Below are 24,095 nucleotides of genomic sequence, written 5' to 3' on the forward strand. Positions count from 1 at the left end.
TGACTACTCTTAGAGAGCTACGTTAAACTCACATGTATTATATATATATATATACATATATCAACACCCACCTACATCATACACATAGAAATAAACAATACTCATCAACAGCACTGTCTATATAAAGGGGGCACGACACTATCCTCCCCTTGCATACCCCTATTTAAACTCGTTTTTTAAGTGAATAGGCACTAATATTAATAGCTGTTCAACAATATCGCCTTTCTTAAGCAACAATGGGCATTTAACGTTATTGAGAGCACCTCCTTATCTTAGGACACACCTACAAAATTTGCCGTTTGATTTGTTGAGCAACTATAGGCAAGTTTCCTTCAAGCCACTCAGAAGACGAGAATGTTAAATTAAGCCAAACTGGTGGATCTAAGACATTTATTTCGTCAGTGCAACGTTCGGGTAAGAGGTAAGAAACTTGGGTAAGTGTTGCTTGTAACTGTTACGGTCAACAGTTTGTAGAAAGAGACTAAAATTACAAGATTGTACAATCACATTATATATATAAATGTGTTAAGGAATATTAACTGGATTACGGAATTTTTGCGGCTGGGTGTGGTCTTTATTTATAAAAATCTCTGTAACCTAATTTCAGAGGCCCAAGAAGGACCAAAGCAGGCTTATTGACGATATTTTGTGTTTGAATCAGAGAGAGTAACGTAAGCCTAAGGTAAGGCTCAGGTGAAGACGTAGTCCACTACAGCAACCAAGTATAAGTAAATATTCTGAGAAAATTTAAACTTTCTTTAAACTATGAGTATCTAGGATAATGCTACGTCGTAAGTTTGAGTTCTTTGAGTTTCAATTTATTAATTTGTGTTACTATTATTATTATTTATCTTAGAAGTTAGATAACCCGTCACGCTTCCTAACGCTCTTAAGTATCTCACTTGGAATTTCGTTCCCGTGCTGATTAAGCTTCCCATTTGTGGTGACTTTTTGTTTTAAGTTGGCCTGGCATGGCCTAGCGCGTAAGGCGTGCGACTCGTAATCCGAGGGTCGCGGGTTCGCACCCGCGTCGCGCTAAACATGCTCGCCCTCCCAGCCGTGGGGACGTTATAATATGACGGTCAATCCCACTATTCGTTGGTAAAAGAGTAGCCCAAGAGTTGGCGGTGGGTGGTGATGACTAGCTGCCTTCCCTCTAGTCTTACACTGCAAAATTAGGGACGGCTAGCACAGATAGCCCTCGAGTAGCTTTGTGCGAAATTCCAAAAAACAAACAAACAAACTGTTTTAAGTTATCTAAAGTTTATTCTCGACATTTTATAGATAATTTACTATGTGTCATTTGGAAAGCTTTATTCACCTTAATCACCTTTACATAGTAATGTATTATTTAATAACAGTAAGTTAATTACCTAATATAGTCAGCCATTCGTCTCTGTACATGTTTTATATACGTATGTTTATAGCTCTATTACTTTATGGTGACGCTATTACAAGCTGATTCTATTGTACATGTGAGGTAACTTATGTTGTTAGAGAAGAGAAATTATACGAACAGATGCTATATAACATATTTAAATAACATGCCAGAAAATTCACTGTGACATAAAACATCCGAAATGTTTGTTTTGTAAAAGAGTACAGGGGAGGGTTATTACCTATACACCTTTCTCCCTAGCTTACAATTAGTAATCTTGATATAATTTTGATAATAGTGGATTAATTATGAAACGAAAAGCAGTGGATCCTTCAGCTACAATTGACATTGGTTTTACTTTAAAATGTTCTGATAACAGTGTTTAAAATTTTATTATAATTGTTTTACATGACTCTTAATATAAATATATGAGAGTACATTCTCATTTATCTACTGTCAGGATTTTATTATAAGTGAGCTGGGATCCTTCTACAGTTGGTGTCTGTGACTTGTTGGCGATAAATTCGAACAATAAACCGACAGCACACAATCTTTTTTTTTTTAAGAGAATATGTTAAAAACAAATCAAACGTATATACAAGCATTCGTTTCATTGTTGGTTATCAAATCTGTATCTAGTTTTAAATAATTCTCCTTTTTCTTTTGTTACCACAATATAATAAGTGATTACTTAATTTACCCTATGGGTTACTGCGGTTGTATAAAGAGCTTTAAATAATTTTCTTTTACATCAAAAGTCCAAACAGGCAAGTTTAGTTACTTTAGAACTCAGTTGACAAGACAAATTATTTTCTCTATTATGTGAATTATTAGTCATATCCAGAACTATAAATAATTGTCCCCTTTTCTTCAAAGTCCACACGGACCCTCTTAGTTACTTTAAAACATTATTTGACGACAAATTAAGCTTATTTACCTCTTTTAAACTGTGAAACTCTCTTTACGGTTAAACTCAGAATCACTTTCACTATCTTAACTTTTACTCACTTAACTTCTAATAATTTAATAACCTATGTATATATATATTTCCAACTGTGGCCTAGAATTTTCAACAAAGACGAGACGTTAAAATGTAACAATACTCACAAAAGGCAACGAGAAAAATATGGAAGGCTCGAGTAACGGGACACTGAATTACACACACCATACGACTCGTGCCAAGTTACGTAACGAAATTTCTTATCGCTATCGCTTTTAGAATAATTAATTTTAAACGCTCTTGTTATGAAAAATAATAATCATTAAATATTATACGACTAAAGGAAGTAAATAATAACTCTTACATTAAACAGTCTTGTAAATCCAGCATCTGTTAAAGTGATAAACAACTTATATTGTTTTACTTTTGGCAATTTTATCCTTCAAACATTAATATCTAATAACTGTCATGTTGTTAAGATATTCCTCAAACTAGCTGATACAGCAATAGGATACGATACTGAGAAAATTACTACGATGCCAGCTGATAACGTCAACTGTAGTTCTCCACGTGGAAGTAATAATGACATGGATGGGTTATCCTCTCAATCACCAGTGGCCAGTAAGGACATTAAAGAAGATTGTTTCGATCCGGTATGTGATCCATCTAACCCTGTTCGGATCAAATTTCAGGATATTTGTTCAGCAGCATATACAATCAAAGGTGGAATCATAACTACACTGTGTATGGTAAGCTCGTTGAAGAATTTTTGTCAATAATCCTTTAATTTGCTTTTCTTAATTAATTTATTTGAATGAAGGCCATAAATATTGGATTTTGAATATTAAAATCTAAAGCTATATAATTAAAATATATCTACATGTGTGTGTGTGTGTTTGTATTCGACATTCATAAAGAGGTGATCATAAATTTAAAAACTTCAACTAGGTAGCAAATAATACTGTAAATATTGCTGCTATATTTTCGTTTTTCAGTTAAGGGAACAGTAATTTATATTTTATTTTTCCTAAAGAAATCACATATGTCTTCTACTTTGGGCTGCAATGTATATTTCAAGAAAGATTTTCTTCAGTATACAGGAAGGTTAGTATAGATCATAATTTAAATGTTTCATCAAACATCACAGTAACAGATATTCAAATAAGAAAAGTGACTTAGTAGTTGTTTACCAGTTTTAAAAAAGTCCTACAAAATAGCGCTTTCATAAGTAATGAATAAAATGTATAGAAAATATGCCAGACAAGTTACAACTTCAGGAAAATTCGTAATTATATTGTGTTATTTGCTTTACAAAACAACAACAACAACCAGAAACTACAAACAAAACTATTATTTAATATATAATAATTATTCTGTTGATTTATTTTCCAGTATTATTTTTGTTGTTGTTTAGCACCAGATACTTGTTATTATGCAACTTAATGTTGTGTTTTTCGTATTTTGTAACAGCCAGGATAGAGTTATCTCTTTCAATCCACCTGGTAATCGAAGTAGTTAGTGGTGCAAAAAATAGATTTCTTAAACATCCGTATACATCACAATATGGAGTGTGTGTGTGTGCTTAGAGTTTTGAAACATTTAAATCTAATTGATAAATTATTAGTATTTAATATTATAAATATTTGAAATGATTTCAGCTTTAAGGAAAGAGGAGCACGGAACATGTTGACGATGATGACGTCAGTAAGTACACTTCAAATTAAAACAAAATCAAACTGTTAGTCAGAGAGCTAGTAAATAACCTTATATAAGTTTTTAACAAGTATTTTCTCTGTTTTGGTATTATTATTATTAGTATATATTGTTTTTGTTAAAATGTAGATTTGGAGAATTTACGTATGAGTGATGAGATGAAAAGCTAGAAATGCCAACTTGTATGTAAATATTAAGGATAATCAGACTGAAGTTTTCATTCATGAGTATTCCACTCAATGTTCATGTTATAAACTTGTGGAATGGTTTTAATTATTTTACGACATTTGTTGGATACGAAAGTGGAGTTGAAGGGCTTCATTTAATGTGGTTTTGATACTTTGGTTGGTTTTATTGTAAGAGTGATCTTGATGGACTAAATGGTTTTCTGGAGTATTGATCTTTCTCATGCTTCAAAAAGATAAAACAAAATACCTTTGATTCCAGCTGAATATCTGTACTCGTTAATCTTTTTTTTTTTTTTTCTGGAGGGGGAGAATATAGACCATTGTTTTTGTTTAATTAAATTAATCATTTTAAGAATTAGCAGTAAGTTTGAATTTCGGACAAAGCTACACGAGGGCTATCTGCGATAGCCATCCCTAATTTAGCAGTGTAAGACTAAAGGGAAGGCAGTTGGTCATTATCATCACCACCCAACGCCAACTTTGGGCTACTCTTTTACCAAAGAAAAGTGAGGTTGAATGTACATTATAACGTTTCCGCGGCGAGCATGTTTGGTGGGACGGAGATTGGAACCCGCGACCCCCAGATTGCGAGTACCTTAATCACCTGGCCATGCCATTATCACTGAGGTAATATATTTATTTATTTGAAGATTTTTACAAGGAACTGTAAGTGTGTTTTTTTTTTAATGTAAGCTGTTGTATATCTTGCAGGAACATAAACAGAAAGGAGTAATTACTGCTTCAGCTGGAAACCATGCCTTAGCACTGAGTTACCATGGTCAGAAACTAGGTGTCCCTGTGACTGTTGTCATGCCAATCATAGCACCAATTATGAAAATTACTTTGTGCAGACAATTTGGTGCTAAAATAATTATTAAAGGAGCTGACATTGGAGAGGTAAGACCTCTCAAATAAGAGGTAAGACTAGTCAAATAAGAAGAATCGTGTTTAGTTTTATTTTCTTAATTTTTTATCATCTTCAAAAACAAGCAAATTATTGTTATAAAAACAAGCTGCAATTTCCAATTTATTTTATTTTATTTTATTGTTACATAATTTGAGGCATTATTAGATTACTAAAGTACTGTTACAATATGTCAAGGAGTAATTTTTGTAGTATCAATCTAGGACTTTCTGCAATAAAGTAAAGTATAAATCCATTAAATAATAATATTCAGTAAAGATAGTTTATTACCCTTTTATTTTACATTGTTTCAGTCAAAAGAACATGCCATGCAACTTTCCAAAGAAAATAGTTTGGTATATGTGAATGGGTAAGACACGTTTTAATATTTTACAAGCAGAAACTCGCAAAACAGTTGTATCAAATCAGTACGTTTACTGCAACATCAATTATTTAAATACAGAATTTTACAGGGTGTCCGTAAAGTCTGGAACCACAGGTAATAAGTAGTTTTTCTTAATTTCTGATACATGACTGATCATGGCGCTGTTAAAACACGAGAAGATCGAATTAATTTTACTATTATTCCAAATTTATGTTGAATAACACTAACATTATGAGGAACACATTCTGTAAAATTCGTCGAAGTGCCTATTGTTCCGTACTGTTTAGACTTTGTGGTATAGCACAAAAGAACTGTAATCACGGACACGGAAATAAGTAACTTGTGTAAGTCCACTTGTTTTAGGCTAAACGTTACTTAAGCCTTCAAAATTTTATTAAGTACGGCCTATGTAAAAAAAAAAAAGATAAATTAACAATATAAATTTACTTGCGTACGTTTTTACCTTAAGTTTAGTTAGGACTAAACCTACATATTTAATACTAACAATAAATAAACTTATAATGTTATTATACGACCTGATGTTAGACATTTCTAAACATTTTGATACGCTTTAATGTATTAATTGTTGTACAAAATGTCTACTAAAGTAAATATTTGTATCTGCCATTTGTTTACTTTAGGTTTGTTATACCAACACTTACCACACTTATATCTAGTCGGGCCCGGCATGGCCAGGCAATTAAGGCACTCGACTCGTAATTCGAGGGTTGCGGGTTCAAATCCTTGTCACACCAAACATGCTCGCCCTTTCAACCGTGGGAGCGTTATAATGTGACGGTCAATCTAACTATTCGTTGGTAAAAGAGTAGCCCAAGAGTTGGCGGTGAGTGATGATGACTAGCTTCCTTCCCTCTAGTCTTACACTGCAAAATTAGGGACGGCTAGCGCAGAAAGAGCTCGTGTAGCTTTGCGCGAATTTCAAAACAAACCAAACTTACTCATGACCCCTTGCGCACTGAAAACGTAATACGCAGACAGTAATCTAACTCTTCTATCTGGATAAATGTATTTTGGCATTTATGACTTTTTCTATTTCGAGAAATCAAGTGTGACGTGACAAACACTGGCTTTTATATCGGTTAGATATTAACACATTTACATTTCACTTGAGATCTGGCCTGACATGGCCAGGTGGTTAAGACACTCGACTCGTAATCCGAGGGTCTCGGGTTTGAATCCCTGTCACACAAGACATGCTCGCCCCTTTCAGCCGTGGAGGCGTTATAAAGTTATGGTCGGTCCCACTATTCGTTAGTAAAAGAGTAGCCCAATAGTTGGCGATGGGTGGTGATGACTAGCTGCCTTCTCTCTTGTCTTACACTGCTAAATTAGGGACGGCTAGCGCAAAGAGCCCTCGTGTAGCTTTGTGCGAAATTCCAAAACAACAACAACAACAAAGAAGTAAAGCAATAGAATAAACAAATTCAGCCTAGTAAAGCTGTAAGTAATTTTACCAGAGGTGTAAGTCATTTTGTATCATGTATATTTGTTTGTAACACTAAACCTCAAAATAGGTAACAAGTGTTTGTTTCTAACTATAGCTCGAGATGAGTACAAGTAACTTGTCTCTACACAAATTCCTTTCACAAAACCAATAATAAACTAATATTAGTTCAGCTACACTTTGTTTGGTAGCTCGTGAAATTATTAATTATTTTAGTCGTCCTTACGATTACAAATCACTTAGTTCTTTCCATTTCTATCGTATAAAAGTTCAGTTTTTTGTTTCGTTCTATCACAGCTATGACCATCCACACATAATAGCAGGACAAGGAACGATGGGCTTAGAAATAATTGATCAAGTGCCTGATATTGATGCTGTGGTGGTTCCAATAGGTGGTGGTGGATTGATAGCAGGATTAGCTCTGGCAGTGAAAAGCTTAAAGCCTGAAGTTAAAGTTATTGTAAGTGGATTTATATTTTCTCGTATCAACTTTTAATAGATTTGGCTGTTAATTTGAAAATTGTTTGGGCTACTTATATTGCTTTGCCATTACTTGTAATCAATTATATGTAAGCCTAAGCTTAAGAAAATTAATCTGAGTGTTTTTAGAAAAATAAAAAAAAATAAAAATGATGTGGAAGACGATTTTCCCCCAAAGCACTCCAACCATATAGAGAGAGGGATTCCAGAAAAGAAACAACACAAAACCTGAGCGAGTTTCTGCACGGCCTATATGTTCTACTATTATTAATCAAGTTCACAATTGAGCCAAAATACACCCTGGAAAAAATTTAATGTACGAAACATTGTCTATTACATGTATTACATGACTTAGTAGTTGGTCATGAACTGAAAATATTTCACATAAAATTAAATCTGAAAAGAGTAATGTGATTACATCTATGCCGCAGTATAAAATAAACCTTCAACGAAAATTTAAACACTTGATTAACGGCAGTTGAGAATTTAAAGTGTTCACCCCCATCCTCTCCCCGATAGATCACCATCCATCAGGAATTTCCACAATGTCCCAGCAGTCTAATCCGCCCCTTCCTAACTCAAATAATTTAGCGCCTCCTATTACAGTACGATCGATGCAACGAAAGGAGGTAGTTGGAATATAATCACAAGTATAATATACTCATGAAAATAACGACTAAGTTATTCAGGCAAACTTCTTCCAAGAACAACGGGTACTGCAGGAAATGTTAGGAATTCTTTGAGATGTTGAGTACTCACTAGCAAAATGTAAGTGTGTTCGAGAAGCGAAAGAATTCAAGACAGGGTTTACAACAGTTCTAAATAGACTTTGGGTAATAGATACTTTCGTAAGACTCTGATTTTCAAACATTTCCAAATTTGTTGCTAATTAAATTTTCTAAACTCTGTCGTAATATTATTTCCAGTAATTGATTATAGATGTCGCGGTTCAGAAAAACAAATTTTCACATAATGACAGTTTAATTTGTAGTTAGTTAGTTAAAAGCAGTTTGCTACAAAGTTTACATATACGTTTGCAAATTCAACAAACACCAATTGTGACTGAAGTAATGATATTCAGTTTATATTTCGTGGTATTAACAAGCAGAGACCGAATATTAAGTATGCACCAATAGCTTATAAATTACATTGTGAACACAAAACGTCGTTGTTCGTAAAGACTGAATAAAAGAAGTGTGTGCCCTAGAAAAGCCGAATCAAGTTATCTACTGAGTCCACCGTTGAACAGAGCAAGATTGACATCCTAGTTTCAGAAATGTTAAATGTCATAAGGTTTTTCTAAGGACGTTGTAGTTTCTTAACTATAATTTTGTGACAATATTTCACCATGTTTTTGTCAGCCATACGTATTTGACAAAATAAATCGCGTCAATGTCCAAGGTGGCAGAAAGCAGGGACGTAGAATTTTACACCCGATGGGGTGGGGGGATTTTTGCAACCACTTATGTGGGCTGTTCAATTTACAAATTGGTAATCTCTTATTACGTGAACCTGAAAGCTGTAAACATGCAGTTTGTTTTTGAATTTCGCACAAAGCTACTCGAGGGCTATCTGTGCTAGCCGTCCCTAATTTAGCAGTGTAAGACTAGAGGGAAGGCAGCTAGTCATCACCACCCACCGTCAACTCTTGGGCTACTCTTTTACCAACGAATAGTGGGATTGACCGTCACTTTATAACGCCCCCAAGGCTGAAAGGGCGAGCATGTTTGGCGCGACGGGGATGCGAACCCGCGACCCTCAGATTACGAGTCGCACGCCTTAACACGCTTGGCCATGTCGCGCCTAAACATGCAGTCACAGAGTAATCTTGTTGCCATGATACTTCAAGGTTTCCATGTAGGTTTGTATAAGTGAGGTGTTATGAACAGTTTTAAAAATGTTAACAGAATAAAGACAAATGTGTCACAAATTAACTGTCACATGAATTTATTCCTGCACACTGCACAGTATAAAAGATGGCCATTATACTTGACAAGGTTACTAATAACTTTCATTGCATGAATTACGTTTTAAAATATTAATAAAATTAGTTATTTCCTTTGATAAGTTTATATCTACTGAAAAACTGTTCATGTTGTCTTTGCGAACTCTTGAAAATTACACATCAATACAATGTAGCACATAATTATTCATACTTTTCATTGAAGTAAGATTCATTTAGTCCTCTAGTCTACATGTTCCCAACCGTAGACCTTCTTTGTGATGATCTGTTTATGAATTCTTTCATAAGCTATTCTATATTTATCTTGTCACCTCATCTTTGTGAGTATGACAAACTGCCACATGGTTGAGGCGGCACTGAGACATAGTTGACCTTAACCACGTCTTCGACCGTCTTAATGCAGAAAAGCTGCGTTCACATTTGCAGCTGGATACTGGACATAGAAGCAAAATTTTCATTAGAAGAAACACTTCACTAAACATCTGCTGGCTTGTTTCATGCATTTCACAGTAAAACCCTTCGCACCTTTCAGAGATACTGCTTTTGTTGTTCCTTTGAACATGGACAACTGAAACTCGAGCCGTTGTGCAGTTGTTGTTGTTTTGAACTAAGCACAAAACTACACAACGGACTATCTGTGCTCTGCCCACTACAGGTATCGAAACCAGGTTTTCGCGTTGTAAGTCCGCAGACATACCGCTGAGCCACTGGGGGGCCCGTTGTGCAGAGATTTCTGGATAGAAGTTTATAACCGAGTTGTCAATCTTGCCAGATGTGATCATGTTCTCAAGTGCCAGATATTGCCTTAAGTCATTGTTGTCTGCATTGAATCTAGTAGTCAGATGTTCTATTACTGTGCCCACAAATTCAAAATATTGGCTTCTGTAGTAATCTCTAGCTGTTGCAGAATGGTGTGTTGAGCCATCACCTGTGATCCTTCTGGTGGGTCTGCGAATGCGTGGTAGTTCAATAGGCACCAGATCTAGGGAAGTTACCTTTTTCTCAGCTTTATCAAATATCTTGTTGTAATTTTCCTCTGTTCGCAACACCCGCAATTGCTCAACTGTCATTGCAGATGCTTCAATCATGCCAGATACCGTCGCTGATTTTGCTTGGAATGCACGGTTAAGTTCCTCTAATGCAGCTAATCGATGCTGAGCTATCAACAATCCTAAAACTGTCTTTCCTTTGTCAAATCTGTCCAGCAGATCTCGTGCTTTCACTGCTACATCTGATTTTTCATTTGCTAATTCACACAAAGAATCAACAATGTAATTGAAGTGATCATTATCGCATGTAATTGCAGATAGGCGGCACAACCAGCGTGTTGGACACAGTGGGCGGATGTATTTAACTGGACCATTGTGGCTGTCTGACGACACAATATTTTCAAAGATTGTCTTGTATTTGCCTGACCTCTGAAGCAAGACACCAAGTTCATGTACCCACTGGATAGAATCTTGAACACATTCACAAGCTTCAACTGCATGTTGCATTATTAAATTAGCCTTGTGTGCTCTGCAGTGAAAAACAAAGCTGATGTTTGCTTCTCTTTTATTTTTGCCTGGCATCCACTGTACGCACCACTCATGTTAGCGACTCCATCATAAGTTCGTGCTCTTAATCCTCACAGTGATAAATTGAGTCTACTCAGTACATCAAGTATAATCGAGGATATTGTTTCACCAGTTGTATTGGGAACACTGTACAAACCAAGAAATGTCTCATGGACGTCAAGGTTCTCATCTACGTATCGTACACATATTGCTTTCTGTTCGGCACCTGTAACATATTAAGTGCCATCAACCATTAATACAAAGATTTTACTTTGCTGCACTTCGTGTGCTATGTTCCTCAGTATTTAATGGATGAACATCTCCATTATTTCATTCTGAGCCTGGGGTGATGTGAATGTGGGTTTCTTTGACAAGTAGGCTGTCAACTCAGGATCTTCCTCTTCCAGAAGCTTCATTAACTGCAGGAAGTTCCCCTCTGTATCAGTATGTCCACGTAATGCTAAACCTTGACGCAATATGAAATGTAAACTTCTGAAAGTTTTGGCTAGACTTCTTTTGCATTATTCCTGCTGATTCTTTTTTCCATCATGTGACTAGACAGTCACTGGAGTTGCATCAAGTGAACCTTCTGGAGATATAGCGAATCTGTGCTGAGAGGAGGATCGGTGTTCGTTGAATTTCTGTTTTTGCCTTTTTCCGGTTGCAAAAACTGGTGGATATGAAGGTATACTCCACTGGCCTCTCCAATTTCCCTGTAAAAAGGCCTCTATTTTCCGCCTTGGCACAATGAAAGCATATGACTTTTTGAATCTGATTGTCGAAGTGCAGCCATGGGAACTCATCAAACCACTTGCCCTGGAAGTTGATATTTTGAGATTTTGCTTTCTGTCGTGGTATTAGTTGTGCGTCTGGATGATATAGCTTTCCACACTGTATCTGTGGAGTGTCAGATTTTTCATTACTGCACAAACTTGTTTTACAACTATCTGGTGGTTCATGATGTGCTGTAGTTGCATAAGTATTTTCAGACTACTGAATGTACATTTCGGCTACTGAAAAAGCCTACATCTAGACCTAATTATGTTATTCGATTGGTAAGAACACGAGAATCACAAGAACAAACACACAGTTTATAGACCTATGATGCAATAAAACAATTCAACAGACCAAACTGTAGGGGAGGATGTATTCCACCTACCCCACCCCCCCCCACGATCTACGCCCCTGGCAGAAAGAACAGTAAATATAAAAACTTTGATAGTCGTTGTCTTGATAGTTCCATCATAAAAATCATTCGAGTTTTTATAACTTTCATTTTTCAAGTTATATGCAGCTGTTACACATTTACTAATTTTTTTTTTAGATTAGAAATAAGTAAAAAATATAGAAATTACAATATGTGTCTAAACAGTTTTAAGTGTTTACTTACTGATTATCAGTAAGAATTACAAGAGAAAATATTAATTCATTCAGACCTGTTTATTTGGAGATTATTATAAAGTGTATAACTGTATATATACAATAGTTACCTGGCATAGGTATTATTTCAAATAATGTTTCTATGTTTAGGGAGTAGAATCTGAGAGATGTCCAAGTTTCACAGCTGCTATGAATGCTGGCCATCCTGTAACTTTGAAGGCAGGATCAACTCTTGCTGATGGTAATTTTTGTTTGAGAGTTTTCATTTTAATCTACAAGTATAGTTTTAAAATTTTACTATATTAGCATCTATTCTGTTATAAATAAATAGATATATAAAATTGTGTATATTTGTTAATGATAAAATAATTTGATTGTTCACAAGCAAATGATGACAAGTGTAAAATTACAGCATGTGTATTTCTATAAATAATGTTTTAAAAATGCTATTTTGATTCATTCATACAGCTAGAAATTACAACACTAAGATTATTGCATAAAAGTCAGCATTTTCAAAAGTAATAATAAATAATATATGTAAGATTATAATTATATTTCTGTGATACATAAAGTGTGTTCATGACTAGCATTGTTCAAAGTTTTAGACTGTGGTGAGAGATTTTTAATCAAAAAAACTATTTTATATATTTAATGATGATTGATGTGTCTCATCTAGAAAAAAAATAACTTATTATACAGTGCTTTAAGCTTGAACTCAGAATATATAATTATTTTCTTTTATGATAGTCATTAAATAATTGTTTTTTTTCAACATATATTTATATGTCAATGCTTTCTTCTCACAAAGGTTTTAAAATATTTCAGAAACAAACATAGAAGCTAATCTAAAAGTTAACAATCTTTATAAGACTTGAAATTCTGTTTTCTTCATGGTTTAGGTCTGGCTGTTCCAAAGGTTGGTGTTAATGCTTTTCACACAGCTGCTCACCTACTTGACAAAGTTGTGGTGGTCAAGTAAGTCATAAACTCGTTGCCAAATCTGTAAATCTAATATTTGAAAAGGAAACGAGAATCAAATCTATGTATAATTCATTAACTTGCAAGAAATATTCCAGAAGAAAATGTTCCATGTGGTTAGTACAAATTACATGTGAACCTTTGATAGTAGAGCAAAATTTTCTTTTGTTAAAATTTATCAACTAATTTATATATTTTTTACATAAATACTATTCATCTTTATTTTCTGAAAAAGTGCCACATGTTGCAATTTTCCCCATATTTTAGAAGATGTGCAAATATTAAAAAGTTAACATTTTTAGTTGATCAAAAACATTTTAATAAAATCTACAAAACTAGTTTATAATTTAAAAACTTGAATATTATTGAAGTTATTATAAAGTTCTTAGGATTTATTAATAATTGTTTCCAACTAAGCAAATGGAACTTGTTAAAAGGATGATACAATTGCCTATTTTTAGGACACTTTATAGAGCTCTGTTACACAAGCCTACTCTCCCTCCAATAGTTCAGCAATAAGATTAACAAACTGGGTTTCAATATTTGTGGTGAACATAGCACAGATAGCTCATTATATAGCTTTGTTCTTAACCCTTTTACTCTGGCTGAGACATATATTTACCAGTGTTCCTGCCCCATTACACTGAAACTGGGACAAATGTTGTGCCTGACATATGGTACTAAAATGAGTTGTAAAATATTTATTGGTATCCCACCTAATGTTGATATATGGCTTCCCTTGGTGTTTTCTGCTCAGCCCTTCAGTACCCAACAAGGTGTTTAAGAGGAATTTATGATAAAGGTATGCCTGTGCCTACATTGCTAGAGTGCCAAACAGTAACCCTAGTTACTATGTAAATATGTTTGATGTACTTAAATCATATAGCTTAGAAGATGAATTAGTGTTAAAATGTGTGATGATGAAGAGGTAATAAACAAGATGATGCTAGCTCTCCATCTATTGATGATACTCAAGATGATGAATCTAGACTCAGCAGAGGAAGGTGTAAACAGCATCAACAGTGGGAAAGGTTTGTTACAGGGTGAGGAGTTGGAGGGCTAGTAAGTGTACATTCCAGTCATAGAGAATGGGTTAACATCAAACAGTCAACTTCACAAAAAATTTAAAAGTTCAAGTTCATACATTCTTGCAATGTGTATTTCATATGATATGTATTTTCAATTACTCTGAAGGGTTTATTCTTTGTTTTTTTAAATATGTTAGAGCTAATAAAATGTTTCTTATTCTGTAGAGAATCCTTTATTGCTCTTTCAATTTTACGATTGGTTGAAATGGACAAAGCCGTAGTAGAAGGAGCTGGAGCCTGTGGTCTTGCAGCTCTCATAGCTGGACAGTTACCTGAGCTGCAGGGTAAAAAGTAAGCATTCTTCTACATCCTAATTCACGAATTTTTAGCAAATCATAATATCAACACAATATTATCCATGACATAAACCAATGTATCTACAATAAAAATTAGGCTTAAGTTAGTTTTAATATTGGCAGGACATGGATTGCTACTTGGTGGCATAACCAGAAAACCAATACTAAACCAATATGCTTATTAACAGCCTCATATATTTTGATATGTTATCGAATTCCTTCTTATCTTTTTTTTCACAAACGAGTTGAACAACAGTTAAAGCCTTCATTTCTCTCACTAGTTTTCTACTATTGGATAAAAATTCCTTTCCTTGGTACTCAAAGTTTCTTGGAAACAGCAGTAGAACTGTATCTTATCGATATTTTAGGTAGAGTTCACATGTTCAGATAGTTCAAATGAAAACTTTTAAAAGTGATATTTTAGTCGCTTGTATGTATTTTACTAAAAAGAAATGAACAGTTAACTTGTTATATAGTTATTAAGAATACATGCAAACAAATGTATCAGTAACTGGTACTGAAATGTTTTGGATGGCTTGATTAAAGCCTCTTTGACTGTAGTTATGTTATGGTAGTTAGTGTAGTTACTGCCTGACAAGTTTTCATGGAATTCTTACATCTCTTTAATGTTAGAATGTTAAATTGTTTCATTTTAATATATTTCCAGTGTGGTGGTTCCGCTGTGTGGTGGAAACATTGATACCACAGTTCTTGGTCGATGTCTGGAGCGAGGCTTAGCAGTGGATGGTCGTCTCATCAAGTTCACTGTGACTGTGAGTGATCGGCCTGGTGGAATCTCCGAACTTGTTGGTATGATATCAAAGATTGGAGTGAGGTAAGCATAATCAATAAATTTTAAGACTCTGTATTGTGCTATAAGAGAAATGTAGGATTGCCTAGGCAAATAATCCACATGGAGAGTCTTCCATCCTAGTTCTTTAAATAATAAAACTAAGTTGGAAACCATACCAGATTATAAAATTCACAAATATAAATATAGCTCTAAGAAACATGGGGAGGGTTGGTGGGTAGCTATATTTCCTCAAGATTCTTTAATTATAAAAATATTTTTTTGGAATAATATGTACATATTGCTGAAAGTGCTTGAAAAATAACTGATTTTTTGCATAATTAACCTTAAAAGTACACAATTTTGCCAAAAACTTTGCTTGCAGTGCTATTCCATGCAATATATCATTATAGGTAGAGCAGTATTAATTACATTTACAAATGAAGCGTATATTAAGTTGTGTTTACCCAAAGATGTATTACTTTCTTTCATTTATTTTACTGACATGGTAAGGCAAAGACATTTTGACCATCTTGCATATTTGACTTTCTTTACTTACAAAGTTAATAGGTGCTATTTCTTCTAATCTTTGAAGCCTTTTATTTCTGTCAATGTTCTGGTTTTATTTAATAAATTATAAAGCACAACTCATTTTAAATTTGTTTCTAATTCATTCAAATTATGACTAGAGTAGCAAGAATACATTATTACAATAAATTGCTAATTCAGTTTGAGTAACACTAATACTTTATTACAATAAATTATAACTACAGTTTGAGTAACAAGAACACTTTATTACAATAAACTGCAAATACAGTTTGAGTAACAAGTATACTCTATTACAATAAATTATAACTACAGTTTGAGTAACAAGAACACTTTATTACAATAAATTATAAATGCAGTTTGAGTAACAAGAATACTTTATTACAATAAATTATAACTACAGTTTGAGTAATAAGAATACTTGATTACAATAAATTATAACTGCAGTTTGAGTAACAAGAATACTTGATTACAATAAATTATAACTGCAGTTTGAGTAACAAGAATACTTGATTACAATAAATTATAACTGCAGTTTGAGTAACAAGAATACTTGATTACAATAAATTATAACTGCTGTTTGAGTAACAAGAATACTTGATTACAATAAATTATAACTGCAGTTTGAGTAATTATTAGTTAAGTAAATATATGATACACAAGATGAACAGTAGCTTTAGTTTCAAAATGAAAAAAACAACTTAAATTTTAATGCACCATGATTTAAAATATGAAACAATATATTTTCTTTGCATCGTGTGTTCATGCACTTTCAAATCTTATTCTGGGCTTCTACCTATTTGACATCAGTAAAACTTTAATTAGAATTGTTAAGTGAACCTTAAAGCACATACTCTGATCAATACTAAAATAGAATGTTCATGTATTAAACTCTGAATCTAATTCATGATTCTCACATAGGAGTTATTGTGAGGAAAGCATGATGGTACAATGTTGTTATAACATGTGATAGGAATAGTCGTAATAATGATTAGATACTTATAATTAAATGCAAAATCACAAGGGTTAGCGTTTTTATATCTAAACGTTCTGCACAAAGTTTCTGCATACCTATTTCCACCTTTGTAGGTAACATTATCATCTGTTATTTTTTTTTCAGTTAAGTGATATAATTAAATGTTTGTTTGTTTTCTAAGTTTCACTCAAATCTATCTGCACTAGCCATTCCTAATTTTGCAGTGTAAGACTATAGAAAAGGCAGCTTGTCATCAGCACCCACTGCTAATTCTGGGGCTACTCTTTTACCAACATTATAAAACCTCTACAGCTGAAAGAGTGAGCATGTTTGGTGGGACGAGGATTTGAATTTGCAAGTTGAGCATCCTAATTATTTGACCATACCAGGCCAAATTAATGTCATTCAGTTTTTTCATTTAGCCTAAAAACAAGTAGTGTATATCTCTTTCCATAAAATGTTTCAGTTTTGATCACCTCTTATATATGTGGAAATCCTCCCTAGTGGCACAATGGTATGTCTGTAGACTTACAATGCTAGAAACCAGGTTTCGATACCCATGGTTGGCAGAGCATAGATAGACCTTTGTGTAGTTATGTGTTTAACTGCAAACAAACAATCTGTGGAAATTTGTCATATATAAATTGAAATATATCTCTCTTTCTTTTTGCAAATAAGAAAATCTAGTTCGTTGATAAATAGTAATTAAGTTAAATATGTTACATTTCAGTATCAAGGACATTATACATGAGAGAGCATGGTTAACAAGAGACATATTCTCAGTGCAGGTAAGTTGGATTCTGTACTTATGATAAATGGAGTTTATGAGTTTAGCTGTGAAAGGTGTCAGTGAATGATAATATTTTAAAGGGTAGTCATATACTGTTATATATTTCTTGTATGCTAATTCATGATATAAAGATATTATAACAGTTTGAAATGGACTAGAAACAGTCTTCTGAAACAAACCTATTTCCTTGCACATTTTAGCTTTATCTTGACAAAAGCTCTTCTTCTCTACCCATCTGAGTATTGGCATGAATCTTAACTCACTTGCTCTAGCCTCTATAATCCATTATATTGCCCATAATGATTAAAATTGTTTGATACTTTCTGCCTACATCCCTATGCCAGATCCTATATAAGTTGTTATTATTTCATATTCACTTTTATTGATCACAGAACTTTACAACAGTCATTTTACGTGATTTTTCCTGGTTTCTCTTACGTGATATACGAGGTCTGTTCAAAAAACTACGCGGACTGTTTGAATTGCGCGGCTCCAGTTGGTTCCAGGGGAATCCGCTTGGTGTCGCTAGGTTCGCACAGATCAGCTAATTACGACGCCATTTCCTGATTGCAGATATTTTCATTTGTGTATTAGCTACGCGGTTTTAAGTGAAGTGCGATTTTTTCGTTTGGCGGATTTCAGAATGAATGACCTGAAGGAGCAACGACTTGCTGTGAAATTTTGTGTTAAACTTGGAAAATCTGCGACTGAAACTTTTGCTATGCTTAACACGGCTTACGGTGATGTTGCTATGAAGCGTACGGTATGTTTCAAGTGGCATGAACGTTTTAAGGATGGTCGATAGTCCATTGAAGATGATGAGCGTCCTGGACGTCCTTCCACGTCAACTGACGACCCACACGTCGACAAAATCAACACCCTGGTGCGGGCAAATCGACGTTTGACTGTCAGGGAGCTTGCTGAAGAGTGTGGGATATCAGTTGGATTTTGTTACGAGATTTTGACCGAAAAATTGAAGATGCACCGCGTTGCTGCGAAATTCAGCCCTCAGAACTCGTGAGTTTTTGGCCAAACACTCGATCACTGTTCTTCCCCACCCCCCTACTCACCTGACCTTGCTCCTTGCGATTTTTTCTTGTTCCCCAAACTCAAAAGACCCTTGAAAGGAAGAAAATTTGAGACGATTCCCGCGATTAAGGCAAATGCGACGAAGGAGCTGGAGGACATTACAAAAGAAGCGTACCAGGACTGTTTCAACAAGTGGAAACACCGTTGGGATAAGTGTGTGTGTTGGGGAGGAGAGTACTTTGAAGGGGTCCCAGACCTGTAACTTCTAAATAAAGTACATTTTGTTTTATGACGTCAGTCCGCGTATTTTTTGAACAACCCTCGTATAACTTATATTTTGGACAACTTTTTTCTTTATTGAGTTTTGAGTTTATATTCTATTTTCTCTACCTTTTAATAATGATAATAAAATTCGATAAAAATATGAGACTTTTCTCAAATGAATTCTCACATTCATGTCTCTGATACAAAGTATTCTAGTACTCCTAATCTGTTACCTTTAGTGTTACTTGGGCATCAGGAGAAGCCCCCTTTTCCATGGAAGATGCCCAGTCCATCGTATGCAGAAAGTCTTGCATGATGTCTGATGTTCAATCTCCTATAGGCTCAAAGGCTGAGATTATGTAGGGAGACTGGGGAGAACTCAGACTATTTTTCCAACTCATTCCATTGCTAGAACAACTAATCCTAAGCCTTGGGTGGATATCCTGCCTCATGCTGCCTACATTGTTTTTTGCAATTAGTACATTAAATTTGTGGTATCTTGAGATATCTCCTGTAACATGTGACACTTCTCATTATTTGTAAGGGAAAGTCATTAGGCTTATTATCTAGTCTTTCCACCTTTGCCAGACGTTGCTGTCCATGTTCAGGGATTTGCAGATCAATTGAGAGAGACTGCTGCCATGTCTTATCCTTCTCATTTATTGGATTAGTATGCTTTAGCTTTCCATTGATTGAAAGACCTATAGTTAGATTCTCAAAGGGTGGATCCTCTTCTTCCTCTGTGGGTTTCTAGGTCTGATGTCATTATTTGTCTTAACCTTACACAGTTTTTCTGGGTTCATCTATTCCTTAGAACAGTTTTGTATTTTTATCTTCTTTGCAACTGTTATCTGAAGAATTTGAGAGGTTTCCTCAGCTGTCTTATTCATTTATTGACTTCTACTGTGGTAAAGTTGTTGGCTTTTGCTCTCTTCTTGGTCTCTTGGTTCATTTATTAATGGGATCTTATAGGAGAAGAGATGCCTTGCTTGTTTTCCCTCTTTGGCCCTTAGAGGTCTTGGAGAAGCTCCTTTTTTCTAACATTTGATTTTTGCAGATATTCCAGACTTCATAGAATCCTGGGTGGATGTGACCCATTTCCATATTTTTCTTTAGACATTGGCTTCCCACCTTTCCCAGTCTATTGACAGATAGTTTACTGCATCCCCCGTTTGGGTTTCCAGACATTCTGAATCAGTTTCAAATTCAGCTGAAACACAAGGGAGATTCTGGCCTTAGATTCACATCTCCTCCTCCATTGTCTACCATAACAGTTGTCTTTTCCCTCTCTAACAATCACCCTACATCCAGTCATTGAACAGAAGTCATTCAGGATCTTCTGCTTAAAGAGGCTATAGGGTGTCAATTATTTTCTTAAGGGTTTTATTCCAATTTGCTTCTATTAGTGAATAAAAACAGGCAATTGGCAACCTGTCATTGACTTTTCTTATCTCAGTTGTGTCCTCTAGCATCCTTAATTTATCATGCAGTCATTTCTTTCCTCTCTGGTGCCTCTTTGTGCCCTTGTCAAAGTTTTATGTCACCAATGCCTGTCTTTATATTTTGATCAAGGAGTCTGTATGTTGTTATTTTCATTTTGTGCACGAGAGACAGAGTTTTCAATTTCGTGTTTTATCATTCAGCCTTGCATCTGTCCCATACAACATTTTCCAAATAGTCAGATCCTTTTCACATCATTTTCACTCAGTGGGTATTATTCATACTTACCATTATATAGATGACTGAATTCTTCTCGCTCCTTCCCACTACTTAACAGAGCTTCACACTCTAGCTATTTTATATGAATTTGTGAGAGCTAAGCATTTCATCCAAATGAAGAAGTCTGTTCTTACTGCCATATAGAATCTCATCCATTTCAGGGTATTTTTAAATTCACATCTCAGTTCATCCCCAACCTTTCCTTCTACACCCTCATGCCATGGAATGAGCCATTTTTCTGACACTGCCATCTCCTTCTCCAGCCTCCTCAATCTTGATTGGTGGTTGTACAGGGACAACATGACAGTAGGCATCCCTCTCTTGCCCCATGTCCAGGGGTGGGGATTTTATATAGGATATGGAATTCGAGGGCTTCTGGATAGAAGAATCTTCTCTCCACATCACTTTTTCAGAGAATAAGTGGTGATGCTTCACTCGGACAATTACATTATGGTTTCTTACATTTCCAAGAAAAGGAGCCTATCTCCATGTCTCTTTGTTTTCAAACACTGGATCTTCTCGTTTAGGTCAACAGTCATTAGATTGTTCTTCTTGCTTGTCATGTTGCTGGTTATGAATTTAGAAATAGATCAGCTCCTATCCTTCTGGTCCTAACCTCTGGCTTTGGGCAGAGATGCTCTTAGCTAGGATTGGATGGGTCTTCAATTGAGATTCATGTTCATAGGGCTCTTTCTTTACCATTCCACTTAGGTTTTGTAAACTAAAACTTCTATAAAAATGTGTAGCCATAGTCTCCATAATTCCAGATGCAGGCAGTACTGGAGAAGTTTGCTGTATTAATGACGATTGTATTTCTCTGAGTATATTTGTTTGAGAATTTTATTTATCTAAAATAAGAAAGTTATATGTGACATATTCAAGCCATGTTGACTGCACAAGTGTCATCAGATGACAATGCTATACCTAAGTTTGTAATACTAATAATAACTGGCTAAATGTTTATATCTACTGGATTTCTGCAGACTTCATAATAAATATAAGAAATAAATGAAAGGATATTTCACAGTGATTTTTTTTTCCAGTCAGAGACATTTTTATCTCCCTCACCTTTGGAGAAAATATTACACCTATTTTAATCCACTTTCTAGAAGTAGATATTCTGCTGTGTAGTGGTATGGTACCGGGTTTCTAAGCTTTATACTTTAAAGTGTATATAGAAATTAAACATAAAATTAAACTAATCAAATTTATGATGAAATTTAATTCATGTTATGATTTTTTTAAGAAAAAAATGTTTTGCTAAGTGCAAATGTAACTACATTGCTCATAGCATCTGACAAAATTAATTAATTTAAGAACTGAAACCATCCAACACTGTAACTATGTGCTCCAAGTATATTCTCTGTGAGTGACTATTTTTCTCCTGTCATTTACTTTACTAGTGACTTCTTTGATCTAATAAATGCACGAATATTACAGGCAATAGCATCACTCAAAATTACACTTTTATTTTAGTTTTCCATAAATGTCTGTAAGCTTCTCATAATCATTATTTATAACAAAACTTAACACACATTCTTTCTAGTCCACAGAAATATTTCAATGAACAAACTTGTCCCCTTGATCCCATTCTTGTTCATAACACCATCTTTACCTTCGTGTGAAAGAGGAGAATTTAGTTGAATTTTGTTCACGGCAAACCTATTAGTGTGGATCTTTGTGAAGTCTTTGAAGAAATAATATGTTTAGTGATTTATCTTCAAGTAAATGTTACAACATCAAGAGTAAAAACACAAAATTTAATTTTTTTGGTACACTGAAAGGTAAAATCTTTTTTGTTTATGGCTAACTAGTTTTGGTAACATAGTTATCATAATAAAGGCTAGTATTAACAATAGAGTTTGCCTTTCACTGTGTCAAAAAACGTCAGTTTTTTGTACTTTTCACTTTTAATATAGTAGCACAATGTTCTTGAAAAGAAATTATATGTTACAAGTTGAAGTGGCAACTCCATTTTGGGATTTTTAGGATATCTGTAGGTTTTAGAAACTTGGCTGTTTTTGGTAAAAAGGAGTGTTTTCTTCACTGTTTTAAAGATTTAAGTTAGACTTCTTTAGTTTTGGAAATTATGTTAATTTACTGATTTGGTCAATTTGTTGTTTGTTTTTTTAATTACAAATCTTTAATTCTTTTTAAGATTGTTTAATGACACTTCTGTTTTCCTTTAATTCAATAAAAACATTTCTTTCAAGTAACAATAACAGCTACAGTTGCAACAGATTTTGAGAGCTTACTGTAAAATTTATAACTGATAAGTAAATATGTGTTTTCTGTTTACATGCTACTCCTTTAATGGAATACTGTTAATTTGTGTTACAGATGTATTATGTTTTGATCATACTACTTTTGCTAGTATTTAAAATTAAAAAATGCTTCCAGTAAAGATATACATTTTCAAAGTGCAGATCATTGACTTGGTATTTCTTATAATTAATCCCTTGTAAGTTATCCCAAGTTGTACTATAAATTAATGAGGGAACAGTTATTGGTTTTGGTTAATTGTTCAGGTCGTGCGTAGTGCTATTTCATTAATCACCACATGTAATGTTAGGAAAGAATAAAAATGTAATTATTGTTTTTATTTAATCAGACAAGACTATATTCATGTTATCAAATATATTACAGAATTACAAAAATTTCAAAATTAAATTTATTAATTGTAACTGTTTGTCTGTCTTAGGTGAAGGTGGTAGGGGAAACAAGAGATCGTGCACATGCCCAGGAGTTAGAAAATGCCCTACGTGCCACTTACAATGAAGTACACTTTGTTTCCACAGGAGACACATCATAATAAAATTATAAGAGATGATCGCATTGCCTAAAGTTATACTGTGTCTAGTCTATAATATCTGTTCATTATTGACTCTGACTAATAAACAAAATAACTTTAATTGTTTTGTATTGTAGTATTCACCTTTCCTTAATGATGCTGAGGGTATGATACTGTATTCAGTTCCTTTTTCAAGTTAGAACAACAACAAACTTTTGATTTTGATTTACAACCAAATGATTATGACAATCTTGCTGATTTCATACAGGTGCATCTACAGAATTCTTGAATAAATATTTAATTTGTCAGTCATTCTAAAGCTTACTTAAAACTTTTTAGGTCAGATGTGTGAATGTGCATTTATTCTTCAATTTCTGTCTGTCTGTTTTACACAAATGTTTTCTAATTGGTTGAATTATAAGGTCGTTGAATTTTAAGAGATCTCAACTGATTTGAAGTCTCAAATTCAAAAATAA

The 24,095-nt window shown here is 34.2% G+C and overlaps 1 protein-coding gene across 3 annotated transcripts; it reads left to right on the plus strand.

Annotated features, from left to right (window-relative positions):
* Nucleotides 1-250: 250 nt before the first annotated feature.
* LOC143223266 (L-threonine ammonia-lyase-like) lies at nucleotides 251-23,931 on the plus strand. 3 transcript variants are annotated; one of them, XM_076451009.1, is made up of 14 exons: nucleotides 251-434; nucleotides 608-728; nucleotides 2,798-3,067; nucleotides 3,352-3,422; nucleotides 3,977-4,022; nucleotides 4,931-5,116; nucleotides 5,438-5,493; nucleotides 7,271-7,433; nucleotides 12,503-12,593; nucleotides 13,252-13,327; nucleotides 14,584-14,709; nucleotides 15,382-15,549; nucleotides 17,757-17,814; nucleotides 23,530-23,931. In XM_076451009.1, the coding sequence occupies exons 3-14, from the start codon at nucleotides 2,855-2,857 to the stop codon at nucleotides 23,638-23,640; spliced, it is 1,365 nt and encodes a 454-aa protein (XP_076307124.1). In that variant the 5' UTR covers nucleotides 251-434; nucleotides 608-728; nucleotides 2,798-2,854; the 3' UTR covers nucleotides 23,641-23,931. The 3 variants fall into 3 exon arrangements, with proteins under 3 accessions (XP_076307124.1, XP_076307122.1, XP_076307123.1); XM_076451007.1 differs by having other exon boundaries at nucleotides 252-434; nucleotides 608-682; XM_076451008.1 differs by having other exon boundaries at nucleotides 252-421; nucleotides 608-682.
* Nucleotides 23,932-24,095: the final 164 nt, after the last annotated feature.

Source organism: Tachypleus tridentatus, chromosome 8 (assembly GCF_004210375.1).
Source record: "Tachypleus tridentatus isolate NWPU-2018 chromosome 8, ASM421037v1, whole genome shotgun sequence".
Lineage (NCBI taxonomy): Eukaryota > Metazoa > Arthropoda > Merostomata > Xiphosura > Limulidae > Tachypleus > Tachypleus tridentatus.

What these genes read in the sequence shown, in the direction of transcription:
- LOC143223266 (XM_076451009.1), top strand. Translation starts at nt 2,855, where the DNA reads ATGCCAGCTGATAACGTCAACTGTAGTTCTCCACGTGGAAGTAATAAT. An exon ending in TTTCTTCAGTATACAGGAAG is followed by an intron (nt 3,423 to 3,976) that starts GTTAGTATAGAT and finishes AAATGATTTCAG; the next exon opens with CTTTAAGGAAAGAGGAGCAC. An exon ending in TGTTGACGATGATGACGTCA is followed by an intron (nt 4,023 to 4,930) that starts GTAAGTACACTT and finishes TATATCTTGCAG; the next exon opens with GAACATAAACAGAAAGGAGT.